The 14,143-nt window shown below is 34.7% G+C and overlaps 1 protein-coding gene across 2 annotated transcripts; it reads left to right on the top strand.

The window, feature by feature from the left end:
* The first annotated feature begins 9,906 nt into the window (after nucleotides 1–9,906).
* Nucleotides 9,907–13,654, top strand: LOC126723175 (UPF0481 protein At3g47200-like). Of its 2 annotated transcripts, XM_050426472.1 has the most exons (3): nucleotides 9,907–10,086; nucleotides 12,210–12,743; nucleotides 12,897–13,654. In XM_050426472.1, the coding sequence occupies exons 2-3, from the start codon at nucleotides 12,216–12,218 to the stop codon at nucleotides 13,581–13,583; spliced, it is 1,215 nt and encodes a 404-aa protein (XP_050282429.1). In that variant the 5' UTR covers nucleotides 9,907–10,086; nucleotides 12,210–12,215; the 3' UTR covers nucleotides 13,584–13,654. The 2 variants fall into 2 exon arrangements, with proteins under 2 accessions (XP_050282429.1, XP_050282428.1); XM_050426471.1 differs by having other exon boundaries at nucleotides 12,210–13,654.
* Nucleotides 13,655–14,143: the final 489 nt, after the last annotated feature.

Here is a 14,143-nt window from a genome sequence, read left to right as displayed (position 1 = left end):
GACTTCCTAATGCTACCAATCAGTAGAACTTACTGACACGACCACGTGCAAGCTCCGAATCCACGGACTCCTTCTTTCTTGGATTCCCACCAGCTACAAGCACCCCCGCTTGTGTATTCTTTAAGCTTTAATGGCAGCAACTGTTTTGATCATCAAGGTGTAGAGAATATCTCCTCCTTGAAAACTCTAAGTTTGTGTAAAGGAAAGCTCCTCTAGATCTCACAAAAGATTTACACAAACCGCAATTATGAGCAATACTAAAACGTGGCTAGGGTTTGCCTTTTATACTTAGGACAAATAAGAAACCCAAAAAAACGTTTTAAAACACTTAGGGTTGAGTTGGAAAATTTTGCAGAAAAGCGATCTGCCCGAGATTCGATCGGTCGAGCCTAAGCTTTGATCGATCGAGCCAGGCCGAAAGCTACAGTGCTTTATGCTTTACACTCGATTCCAACTTTACATTGACATACAACTTTGAGCTAGCTTTAAACACTTCTAAACACATTGTTTTGATCATGGTTTGCCAACAATATAAATTAGAGTTCTAATTACATAAAGTCCTACACTTTAGAACCTAACAAACTCCCCCTTTGGCAATCCGTGACAAAACACAACTTAGAAGTTCAAAGTTTACAAAATGAAAAGCCCTTTACAAAATAATGCTCATAAATCAAATTCAATCCTAACTACTATCCATCAATTGCAAGTGTAGACAGCAGCTCAATTGAACCAACCTATATATTTCCTGAAACACTAAACAAAATGCATAACCGCATGTGTGGAAATAATACAAGTAAACAAAATAACTTCTTGATTTCAAACAACACACAAATAAAGACATATATCAATAAATAACTCATAAATATAAATCAATAAGCAGTTTGAAACAAGAAACAAATAAAGTACCAACAAAAACATAAAACTCCCCCTAACATGAATATCCCAACAAAAACAAGGTAAGAGCTAAAAATGTTAAGTACACAGTGAAGCACCTAGATACAATTTAAAACTCTACAAGCTCCAACCAAAATCAAAATCAAAAAGTCTCCCCCTAAAAGCAAAAACCTACAAGTACTCCCCCTTTTTGTGATGGAATGCCAAAGGGCAAATAAGATATCCATCATCAAAAGGGAGGTGGTCTAAATTGCGCCAACTCCGCACGCAAGGCACGGATCTCATCAAGTACGTCCACCAAAATCTGTCCTTGAGCCGCCTGAATGGTCAAGACATGATCCAACGTGCGACGGATGTCGGAATCATCCGAAGCAGTCGGTGGAGGAACAGCAGCATCAGCATCAGCAGCAGCACCTGAAGTCTCAGCAGCAGCTGTACCTGTAGAAGAGGGAGGAGGGGGAACACTACTAGATGACGCACCTCTAGGACGAGGAGGAGGACCTCTCAACTGAGCAGCCCTCTGACGAAGAAATGTGGCACCTATGGGAGCTATCACATGAACAGGCTCACCAAACGGAAAATCATCTAGACCTAAGTAGAGCAAAATCCTATGAATGAAAATAGGATGAATCAGTGCATGCTCTATGGCAGAACTCCTATGAACCTCGTTCAAAGAATGAAGGAACAAGTGAGGAAAACTGATGGACGCTCCAGAAACAAAGGCGTACAAAAACACACATCGCTCTAAAGGGATGGTGTGGAAGTGAGAGATAGGCCACAAGGAATGACACGCAATCCTAAAGAAGAGATAGGTTGTCTCGGTAAGCTCAGCGGACGTGATCCGAGGATCAGAACCCCACTGGATAGATGACCTAGTGATGTAAGACATGACAACGTCTAAAGAGGGGGACTTATCATAGGGATAGTCAGCATCCCGAACAACCGGCACCCCAAGAGCCTCAGCCACTACGTCAGGGGTAATGGTGAACTCTACACCTTGTATCCAACTCCTAACAAGGGTGTTGGAATCATAGATGTGGCAAGAGAGATTCGAGTAGAACTCTTTAATCAGGACGGTCGGAGGTGGATGATCTATCTCTACAAGAGGCAACCAACCCCTAGACTCAAAATTGGCCCTAATGGCCGGATCAGCGCATCTAACACAACAGCTCACTCAGACCAAATCTTATGCCTACAGTTCAAGGTGTCATAGGCTTCTCTACACTTATCATTCTTAAACAGCTCAACACTAGGTGGAGACTCAGAGGAAGTGGAAGTGGTCCTATGAGCTTTAGTTTTCCTAAGCATGGTGCTAAGATAAGGATCAAAACACAGAGCGAAAGAACAAAAACCACAGCGAAAGAACAAAAACCACAAACAAAAAAAAAAAGGGCAGACTGCAAGTTAGAACAAAAACAAAAAATAGAAACAAAATCTATATGATGCATGAACAAATTTAAATGTCATGATGCATGTGCTAGTGCAGTGAATTGAGTCAAAAAGATTCAAAGTACAAAATTGGCTTGCATATAAAGATTTTTAACACAAAAACCCCAAAATATAGAAACCACTTGATCAATTTTAAAAAAATTGACGAATTGATCATTACACATGATGGAAGAACAACAATAATGACCAATTACATCAATTGGAGAAGCCAATTTCATCAATTTAAACCAATTTGACAAAATCCCCAATTCGGATCAAATTCAAAACCCTAGAATTTTCAATTTTTCAAAAACCACCAAATTGATCAAATTAAACTATAGGGAACATCAATATAACATCATGACACAAAAACCCATTGATCAATTACACAAGAATTGGCTTGAATTATCAAAAACCCCAAACATTTTGAAGATGCCGAAAATACCCATGAGAATGCATGAAAAATGCATGAAAACAAGAAATAAACTTGAAAAAGAAGGGCAAAAGGGTCTTACCGGCTTCTAAGGACAAAAACCTTGCAAAAATCTTGAAGGAAAACGACAAAAATTTGATGGTGGAGCCAAGAGCCAACGCGGAGAGAGAGAGAAATGTTTGAAAAAGTTTGAATAGTGACTTTGAAAAAGTCCAATTCAACTTTTTTAAAAAAAAAACCTGATATACGAGTTTCGAACGGTCGAAAATCAGCCTCGACCGGTCGAAACAAACAGAGACTCCCTCTCTCAAAAATTTTAAAATTTTAAAAATTTCGATCGGTCGAAAAAACAGAATGGACCAATCGAATCAAGCAGAGGCTCACCAAATTTTTCTGGAAAAACACAATTTTTGAAAAACAAAAAGATTTAACTCAAAGCATTGAAATTTAAGAACAAAAATGCATGAGTATGAGATGATATGATTTTCCAAACAAGAATTTTAAGCCCAATATTCCCAAAAACAAAATTTTGCATTCCCCACAAATTTTCAGGTAACAAATTTAGTTTGCACATAATTCAAAATGATTGCAAAAACTTGGTTGGTCAGACCATAAACACACAATAACATGTACAATGTTTAGCAACGAGTAACTCGTGTAGTGTGTGCGACTAGCAAAGACATGAGATACATGTGAGGTGATATGTGAATAGCAATCAATCACAAAGTCTACAAAATTCATCACAAAGGATTTAAAAGAGACTATCACCTAAAGAATTACATCATATAACTCCCACATCTCCTAGATCATAAGCTTGCAATCATGTAAGTTTCTTGTATTTATGCCTCATAATATACATTCCAATTTTAAGTTTATGTGAGTTTGGCATCAAGCCTAATAGTACACACCAATTAGATTTTAAGAATTAAGCACTTTCACCGAGGCTTCACTTTATGTTCTTTTTGTGCATGTGCTACACTTTCTCGAGCACAAAATCTTATGATATGCACTAAGGTGTTCATGATTGGCTAGTAAACAATGGTGAGATGGTTATTTATGCCTTTCTCTAAAATTTCAAGTCCAACATTTAAAATCATGTGACTTTAAGATTAAGACATAGTAATCAAAAACCATACACATCTTTCCCACACAACATGCACTACAAATCTTCAACTAGTAAAGTGCAATAAATAAGCTCATCAAGGCTAAACAAGGTATAATAGACATGTTATGTGAAAATAAATTGACCAACCTTGTTCTCAAAAACCAAGAAGAATAGTGCAAAAACAAAATGTGCTTCCTTTTTCCTTTTTTTTTTTTTTTTTTTTATTTTTTTATTTTTTATATATAAAAAAAAAAAAAAAAAAAAAAAAAAAAAAAAAAACCAAAGAACAATGGTCACAAAGGGTAGAGCAATGAAGCACAAGGACCATGTTAGAAAGACTCAGTTAGGTCGAGTCTTTTGCATCCAAAACCTTTTAGATGCACCACGAGCATTGGAGTTCTTATTCACTTGAGAATGATTACCAACTCCAGGATTGGAATAAAGGTTTAAAGCCTTTACCAAATCACCAATGAGTACCATAGGATCAAGTGCTTGAGGCACAGGTACTTTTGGTTTGTTTGCTCTCTTTGCAGCTTGCAGCTTGTAGCAATTTGGACGTATGTGTCCAGTCTTTCCACAAAAATGACAAACCCATGCAGGTTTATCATGTGTCTTGTCCTTAGATAGGGTAGGCTTCTTAGGCTTAGATTCTTTCAGATCAACCCTAATCTTCCTAGATGATGAACCTTCTAAGGGTTTAGCAACCTCACTCATAGAGGGTTTGACAGTCTCACTCACTATCTCACTCACTGAAGGTTCAGAAGAAGAAGATGAAGGAACAAACTTAGTGGAATGGGGAGCAGACACACAGATGCTATCAACATAACCTAAACCAGTTTTGTCAGAAGACGACTTTTGAACACTCAGCATTTGATCAAGTTTAGAACTAGCAGATCCAGTAACAGATAAATCAAGTTCCAAAGATTTAACTTTATCAAGCAAGAGCATGTTTTCAGTTTTCACATTGTTCAAAAGGTCATTAGCATCAAACAATTTAACAAGCAAATTTTTCTTTTCAAGCTCAAGAGATTCAATTTTCTTTAGGCCAAGTTCAACATTCATAGCATCCTTTGCAGCAACTTTGCAAAGTTTGTTATAGGCCTCTTGAAGATCTGCATCTTCAGAGAGTTCCCCATCAGAAGGGTTCTCTTCAACAGATATGCTCTCATCAACTACAGCAGTAGCAGTGAAAGCAATGAAGTTTCCATTCTCATCACAATCAGAATCATGATCAGAAACTTCACCATCACTAAGGGTTACAGCCATAGCCTTACCCATAGACTTCAAGTAGGTTGGACATTCAGATTTCAAGTGTCCATACCCTTGACATCCAAAATATTGAGAGCCCAAAGAATTATTGGAAGACTGACCTACTCTTTCTCTAGGTTTATCATTGTTATTAACCTTAGTGGGATCATACTTCCTAAAATTTCTAGGTTCAACAGTGTTTGTGCCTCTTGCCTTTCTATTGTTATTCTTGAGAAAATTTCTAAAATTCTTGGCAAGATAGGCAATCTCTGTAGCAGAGAACTCATCATCAAATCTACCACTATCAACATCATCAACTGACTTAAGAGCCATTGATTTGGATTTGGTAGTTTTGGGTAGATCCAACTCATAGGATTGAAGAAATCCTACAAGCTCATCAACAGGGATGGAGTCCACATCCTTGCTTTCAATAATGGTAGTTACCTTGGGTCTAAAGTCTTCAGTCAAAGATCTAAGAATCTTCCTAACAATTTTAGGTTGATCATAGATTTCACCCAAGTTAAAAGCAGAATTAACAATATCATTCAGTTTAGCATAGAATTCATCAAAAGATTCATCATCAGACATCCTAATGCTTTCAAATTTAGAAGTCAATTGCTGCAATTTATTTATTTTGACAGCCTTTGTGCCTTCATGCACAGTCTGGAGGATATTCCAAGCAGTATGAGCGATCTCAACATTCGAGATTCTCTTAAATTCCTCTATAGAAACAGCATTAAAAATCGCATTCATAACCTTGCTATTAAACGAAGCTGCTTCTTTCTGAGAAGTTTGCCACTCACTAACAGGAGTAGTGGGCTTCTCCCATCCGTATTCAACGGAATTCCACACCCTCTCATCAATGGATTTCGGGAAGGTTTTCATCCTTACTTTCCAGTAAGCATAATTATTCCCATCAAAGTGAGGAGGAATAACTAGAGAGTGTCCGTGTTCCATGACAACAGGGGTCAAGGATCAGCTCAGTGATCAAAGGATCAACAACAAAAGAGCTACCCGCTCTGATACCACTTGACAGTTTTTAGACCCCTTAAACAATTGATTAAACCTAAGTAATTAGCCAAGTTGTTACTTAGTCCAATTAAACAAGTTTAGGTTATCACAATAATAAAGATCAAATCATGCAAAGCATCGGAAAATAAATAATACACTATATGATCACCCAGGAAACCAAACCGGTAAAAACCTAGGGAGGATTTGACCTAGCTATCCTCAAGGTAAACTTGAATCCACTATCAGAAAGAATCGAAGTTCATACAAAAGGACTTACAAGTACCCCCGCTCGACTTCCTAATGCTACCAACCAGTAGAACTTACTGACACGACCACGTGCAAGCTCCGAATCCACGGACTCCTTCTTTCTTGGATTCCCACCAGCTACAAGCACCCCCGCTTGTGTATTCTTTTAGCTTTAATGGCAGCAACTGTTTTGATCATCAAGGTGTAGAGAATATCTCCTCCTTGAAAACCCTAAGTTTGTGTAAAGGAAAGCTCATCTAGATCTCACAAGAGATTTACACAAACCGCAATTATGAGCAACACTAAAACGTGGCTAGGGTTTGTCTTTTATACTTAGTACAAGTAAGAAACCCAAAAAAACGTTTTAAAACACTTAGGGCTGAGTTGGAAAATTCTGCAGAAAAGCGATCTGCCCGAGCTTCGATCGGTCAAGCCTAAGCTTCGATCGATCGAGCCAGGTCGAAAGCCACAGTGTTTTCTGCTTTACACTCGATTCCAACTTTACATTGACATACAACTTTGAGCTAGCTTTAAACACTTCTAAACACATTGTTTTGATCATGGTTTGCCAACAATACAAATTAGAGTTCTAATTACATAAAGTCCTACACTTTAGAACCTAACAGAGCTATTGTAGTGAGGAGATTACTCTGAGAGGGTTCAAAGTTATGGCTCTAATACCATAACAAAAGATTGCAAACTAAATTGAAATCATGTCATAAAATTGTACATCAGCGAGCATGTGTTTGTATTAATTAATTGAGTTTGAATTCTATAATGATTTCTTATACAACCTCATATTTTTATACCCTACCTTGCCATGTCTTATCTTATTCAAACGGTATGTTAAATAATTTTATATACAAACATAATCATAATAATTACCATAATTATGTGGGTTCTAGTTAACTCAATTAGTAAAATTTCTGATGGTTGAATAAGAGATTTATGATTCAATCTCTGTCTATACTAAAAAACTAATTGGTGTATTGGTTTGATGATAAAGAGCTATTATCAAGAGCGAATGCTATGTATTGAAACTTAAAAAAAAAAAAAAAAAAAATTATCATAACTATCATATTTCTTATTTAGAAAAAAAAGAAAAAGAAAAAGAGAGCAGTAAATCACCTATTTCTTATCAACTTCTTATCTTAACAAAAATAGAAAAAAGAAAAAAAGAAAAGACTAGTGGTCACGTGAAATTTTGTATTAACTATTGTACCTAACTAATTCAATGATCCTAACTACAAGTTTGGTCCACCTTTTGTATGCATTCAATATTCATAATAGTCCCGTTAAAAAAAAAAATCACAATGCCACCAATCATTTGGCAAGCATGTGCATCTATCTAAACGAGTGTGCATTTGTTACCATTGATAGACTTATTGGGTAACTCATTCAGAAAAACATTCCAAAAAAAAAAAAAAAAAAAAGACTTTTGGGGTGATTCACCCAAAATATATAAATATATATTAAAAAAAGACTTATTGCTGGGTCTTGTTTCTTCAATTATGTGTGAATAAGATGTAAAAGTAAACTTACCTGGACGGGGTCAATGGGTGATCAAAAAAAGATGTAAAAGTAAACGGTCAAGTCAGGTGTGAGTGTACTGTGGACCATGTTTTTCTTGTCGTACACAAAGTCACCTTTAGCAAGTCTTGCTTTTTTTTAGTCAATCGCACGTTAATTATTGTGTTCGGGAAAATTACAGCAGCAATGGTCCTCAATATGACTAATGAACTTTTGTTGTTGTTGGTGTTGGTGGTGGTAGGAATGACTAATGAACATATTAGTGCAAGTTTCACGTTGCATAAAAGTAATGCTAGTCCTGTAAAGTGTAGGATTGTAGGTTTACACTGTTGTTCATGTAAAGTTAATATAATTGTACTTATTTGCATGAGTAAGTTTATTGTTACATAGACTTTAATAATGTTAGAGTATCCACATCAGTGATTGCATAATTTTTATCCATTTTGTAAGGAAAAATATGTTTTTATTTTTTTTATTTTACACATTCACTTTTACAAAATACCTGCATCAGTTTGTCTGTTCTAACTACACATTTATTCAATAAAATATTCATTCTTGACTCAATACCCAGCAACCATCAATGATCAGAGCAGCGGCGATCATCAACCCAACGGCGATCAAACAACGAGATCAAACAACCCACTAATCAAAACCCAGCCAGCCATGTCATCGTTTCCCGACTCGTTTACTCAACCCAATGACACCTCTTTCTCCATCAGAGATGACGTGTTCGCATCGTAGCCAGTCTTGGAGATTTACACTGATGAAGCAATCAGTGAGGACTTCGATGGAGGGTTTCCTGAATCGGACGGTCTGATTTTGCCCCCTCCGATGGAGATGGAGCTTGAGGAAGGCTTCGTTCTCAGGGAATGGAGGAGGTACGCTTTCGAATTTCACTTTGTTTCTCTGATAGGCGAGAGATCAGGGCAATGGCTATCGGCAATGATGGCGAGAGATGATTTGATCAAATGAGAAAAAGGGAGAGTGAGGTTCTTCAGTCAGAGCAGGAGAGTGAGGTGAGAGTGAGAGAAAAAAGGAGAGTGAGGTTCTTTGGTTAGAGCAGGAGAGTGAGTTGAGAGCGAGAGCAACAAAGCCAAGGAGAGAGAAAAAATTACTAAAATATTAAATGCAAGTGTTACAGTAACCGTGCATCTATACACAGTTGTTGTAGCAATTGTGCATTTATGCACAATTTTACACCCACTGATGTAGGTTTTTTTTTTTTTTTGGTCAAAATGTGTAAAATGAAGGTTTTTTTTTTTTTTTTTTTGCAAGATTTTGCATCCGATGCTCTTATACATATTTGTTTAATCTATAGTATAAAATATAAATGAATAATAAATATAAAAAAATTTTGAAAAATATTATTCATAAACGCTCCATAAAATTTGATTGCCATATCTTTTTTTTTTTTTTTTTTAATTGTAACTTTAAAGCTGGAAAAAGGTGAAAAATACCGATTATGATATGTTTGTAAATTGACTAAATTCAAAAATTCTAGTATCACATCAAATATCACAATTTTTGTCATAACTAAGTGTTTTATTTGGGAAAAGCTTATTCAGTTTTTTGTTAAAAAATTTTTACTAAAAATATACTAAATTATACCTGTACCTTAAAAAAAAAAAAAAAAAAGTGAGAAAAAGTGAATTTTTTTTTGAAAAAAGTATGATTTGAAAAAGCTATATATATATATATATAGAAGATAAAAACTAAAAGTTAAAGCTGATATTAAAAGACTAACCGTCTATGTAAAAGAATATAAACAGTAAAATAAGTTATAATTTTTTAATATAAAAATTTAAATAATAATTTTATATGAAAATGTCAAATTACTAGCCACATCGACGACATCGTACCATGCACATGTTATAATTGGGACCAAAGTTTTGGTGCTTTATTAGGTAAAAAATTACTCCCGTAGACTTGTTAGAATAATGTCATTATGAGCATGACGTATTCTTAGCTTTCAGAGAGAGAGAGAGATCACTCTATAAATAGGAGCCCAATGAGTGCTATCAAGTGCACAATATATTTTCTTTTATAATTGAGTTTTAGGTATGAGCACTGCAGAGAGAGAGTGAAAGATCCAAATTAGCAGAGCTTGCTTCAACAGGCATAATCTCTAGCTGACACTACTGTCCCTTGGAGTTTAGAATACAAGAATTCTTTTCAAGATAAAAATTTGCAGGTACTTTACTCCATCCTTTCACTTTATTTTTTGTTCTTCAAGATAAAGTTTATCCAAAAACTGATCATTTGCTAATTTAATTGAGTTCATATAAACTTTGAGATTTTAATTAAAAAATAATACCTTGCAAGGTGGGTCTCTAAATATTTTTATACTAATTAAACTAATTTCCTCTTTTAATTTGGTAGATTCGAACTCATATTCTTTCTATGGGAGAATTGGAAATTTTCACTGACTTACCAGACTCGTGGTTTTTCTTTTCCTCTTTTCCTTATTCTCTCCAAATCTCGATGCAATTCTCTTTCTATGTTGTTGCAACATTTTCGACCACCACAACAAATCTTCACCTAAAACCCATAAGTCAATTACACATACAGCCACCAAATTGTTCAAGACTTACTCTTGTCTCCTACGAGCTGAGATGTATGAACAACTCAGTAAGGAGAACTCTCTTGGATAGGAAGAGAGATCCAAGTTTTGAGTTTGAAGTCGGTGGCCTTTAATTCTTCTAATCATGAAAATATCAAGTTTTGATGAGTGTTTTTTTGGCATTTTAGTTGATCTATACTGTTCTTATTCTGGTGTTGTTTTTATCCCTTTGCTCTGTTAAAATTTATTTTTATTTGTACAATAACTTACTATGGAGGATAAACTTTTCTAATTGGTAAAATTTTTACAATGTATTTATCAAGATTTAATTGTAATGTTTTAGCTATAAAAATGGATTTAATTTTATACCTTTAATTTTCCTTCTTTTGTTTTAGCGATAAAAACTTTTTTCTTTCTCACAACCATCTCCTCTCCTTCCTTCTTTTTTTTATTACGAAACAAGTTTTTTCATTTTAAAAAAAATAAATTATTTAATTTAAAATAAAATTCCTCACATATATTGAAAGATCAATAATGCTAAATTATTTCTATCTTTTCACTAAAAAAAAAAAAAAAAAAAAAAGCCAAATTATACTCTAGTACACTCTTAGCATGATGGTTACTTCGTCAATATAAATACTTGTAAAGAATAAAAAGAAAAGAACTGAGATTTTAGTCTTCAAAAAGAAAGAAAGAAAAATCTAAATTATCCTATCTTTTAACTCAAATATATTAATGATAATAATGTCATATTAGAAGTACAAGCAGTCCGTGTGAGCAAAGTTGAGTCAAATCAAATTTTTATTTATTTTTTTGCATTTTGTCCAAAAATACAAAAAATTTAGATCACAAAATTAGTGATAACTTTTGGCTCAAATACCTCACATTTTAATTGTAAATGGTTGAGAAAAAATAATAGATCTATCTAAAAATAATAAATAACCAATCATAGTTTACTACGTTAGATAATTATGAAAAAAAAGTATGGGAGTTGTTGAAAAGAGTTTTACCTTCTACTTTTTGTCTTAACTTTTTAGCAAATAATCTAATTGTAATATATTTAAGGTAAAAGTTACAAAAAAAACTATACCTTTGAATTTTGATAAATACTATATGGATAACCTACAAAAAAAAATAAGTAATTTACAAATTGACATTTGGAATAACTCCCAAAAATAAATGCTCTTTTATCGTTTGATCAAAAATATTTTACATCATTTTATATATTATCAAAATTATTCAATGGTTCTAACTATTGTTATGAAAATGGTTCTATGAGCATTGGCATTAGTCCGTCTAAAATCTTCATTTTATTTTAGTATAAGAATCCATTTTTTCTATTTTATACAAACACTTAACAAAAACATTCATATCAATTTATTTATTATACACTCTATTTTATTTAAAATATTTTTTTTCACTTTTTTTATTATTTCACACCTACCCCCACCTAACACTCTTCTCCTTTTTTCTCTAACACACAAGCACCTTTCTTCTTTTTTTCCTTATCTCTATTTTTCTTGATACAAAATTGGAGTGCAATTATAATATAATTTGAATTCTTGATTAAATTTTCTCAAGATTTTTTCTTTTATATATTATATAAAAATTATAAATTACTTGACACTCTCTAAACTATTTGATCTAGAAAACATAATCTCATTCATGTGGATTGAAATTGGCTGCAAACGGTGCCTCTTGGAATAAATTTTGGTGTAAGTTTTCTAGTGCTAATGATTGTTGTTTGTCACTAGGAAAACATGGCCATGCCTAACGGTGTAATTGATACTTCACAAGAAAAAGAACTTCAATGTGAGGAGATTATCATTGACATCACAGTCCAGGTCCTCCAGGAGCCTATGTGGGGCTCCGAGTGTTGCATCTACAAGGTCCCCAAAAGACTTCGCAAGGTAAAGGAAGAAGCCTACACTCCAAAGCTAGTTTCAATAGGCCCTGTTCATTGCAACAACGATGAACTGAAGGACATGAAGATCATGGAAACTCTGAAAAATAGATATTTCAAGAAATTCTTTTCTCGAACTAAGAAAATCCAAGAAGATTTTGAAAAGATCGTTGAAGGAAACAAAGATAAGATCCGCCATTGTTATGCTGAAGAGATCCCTCTACCTGAAGGGAAAAATTTTGTGGATATGATTCTCCTGGATTCTATCTTTATCATTGAGCTTTTCTTGAGGAGTGAAGCTAAGGAAGAAGAAAATGATTATATACTAAGTAAACCATGGCTAAAGGATGGTGTAAGGCAAGACTTGATATTACTCGAGAATCAGGTTCCATTTTTTATACTTAATGAGTTATATCAAGATTTTGTAACGTCTACAGGCTATCAAGCTTCTTTTCTTACGCTTGCTTGTAAGTACTTTTTTAACAGCGAGGAGAAAATATGCGATGAGAAGGAAGTAAAACATTTCACTGATTTGCAGAGATATTTCTTCCATCCACCTGACCAGAAGCTTGGAGATCCTATTGAACATCGACATAGTGCAACAAAACTGGAGATGGCGGGATTGATATTCCAAACTCAAAAAGAAGAGAGAAGCTTGCTTAACGTACAAATCCAAAAAGGAAATAGCTTTTCGGAAATATTTCCATGCTTCAATTGCTCATGGCTCATGCATTGCTTACCTTGCTTGAAAAAGATTTCAATCTTGGAGCGTATGCAAACTCGGTTGGTAGTCCCACACTTTGTGGTAGATAACAAAACCGAAGACCTTTTTCGAAATCTCATGGCCCTCGAGCAATGTCATTATCCAAATGAAGCCTACATATGCAATTATGTCTTGCTATTGGATTTTCTTATCAACAATAAAGACGACGTAGAGTTGCTTGTTGAGGAAGGGATTATTGTTAACTCTCTAGGCAGCAATAAAGCAGTTGCCGACATGGTTAACAAACTTGGCCATGAAATTGTGGAAAAAAGTTCCTATTACCATGAGGTTGCTGAAGATCTTAATAAGTACTACCGCAATTGGTGGAATCAAAATATGGCATCCTTGAAAACAGTATATTTTAGGGATATTTGGAGAGGAACTGCAACTGTTGTTGGCATTATAGTTCTTGTGGTAACTGTCATGAATTTCCTTAGGCCTTTTGTGTTCAGGCATATTTAAGTTTTGTGTCTGAAATATTATCATATTAGTTGGAAGTTTGGTAATGCAAGTGTTGATTTTGAAATTGTCAATCTGTTCAGTTTGTGTTATTGTTTCCTTTCTAAGAAGTTCTACTTTTGTACTTCACCTTTTGGATGCTCCAACGTCCAAACGTTATTTCAGCACCGACCTAGAGTTCTTATTTTCCCAAAAGTAAAGTTGTATCCTCTTCGTTCCCAAATACAAGAGTTATATATATATACACACCCTTTTCAGTATAACATCAGATTGTATTACACCAATAATTGCATTCTTCTGCTGGTAAGTGTGTTTAAAAGTTTCTTACAAAATAAGTTTTGACAGACCAATTACGGGTCAGAGAATGTCCATAAGATTAAATAGGGTGACTTAAGCTTAACCAGGTTCAACCCTCATGCCATGATCCACTTCCTACCCCGTAGGAAGAAATGGAAGGCTAATGTCTCTGTTGTGGTCCCGCAAGAATTCAAACCTAACGTTCAGCACTCCCTATCGGTACTAGTGCCGGCTCAATGCCTAGTTAGGCCCCACTTATCCTACAT

This window comes from Quercus robur, chromosome 4 (assembly GCF_932294415.1).
Source record: "Quercus robur chromosome 4, dhQueRobu3.1, whole genome shotgun sequence".
NCBI classification, from domain to species: Eukaryota; Viridiplantae; Streptophyta; class Magnoliopsida; order Fagales; family Fagaceae; genus Quercus; species Quercus robur.
This window is presented reverse-complemented; position numbering and strand designations above follow the sequence as displayed.

Excerpts from the sequence above, each read along its gene's own strand:
- LOC126723175 (XM_050426471.1), top strand. The coding sequence starts at position 12,216 with ATGGCCATGCCTAACGGTGTAATTGATACTTCACAAGAAAAAGAACTT.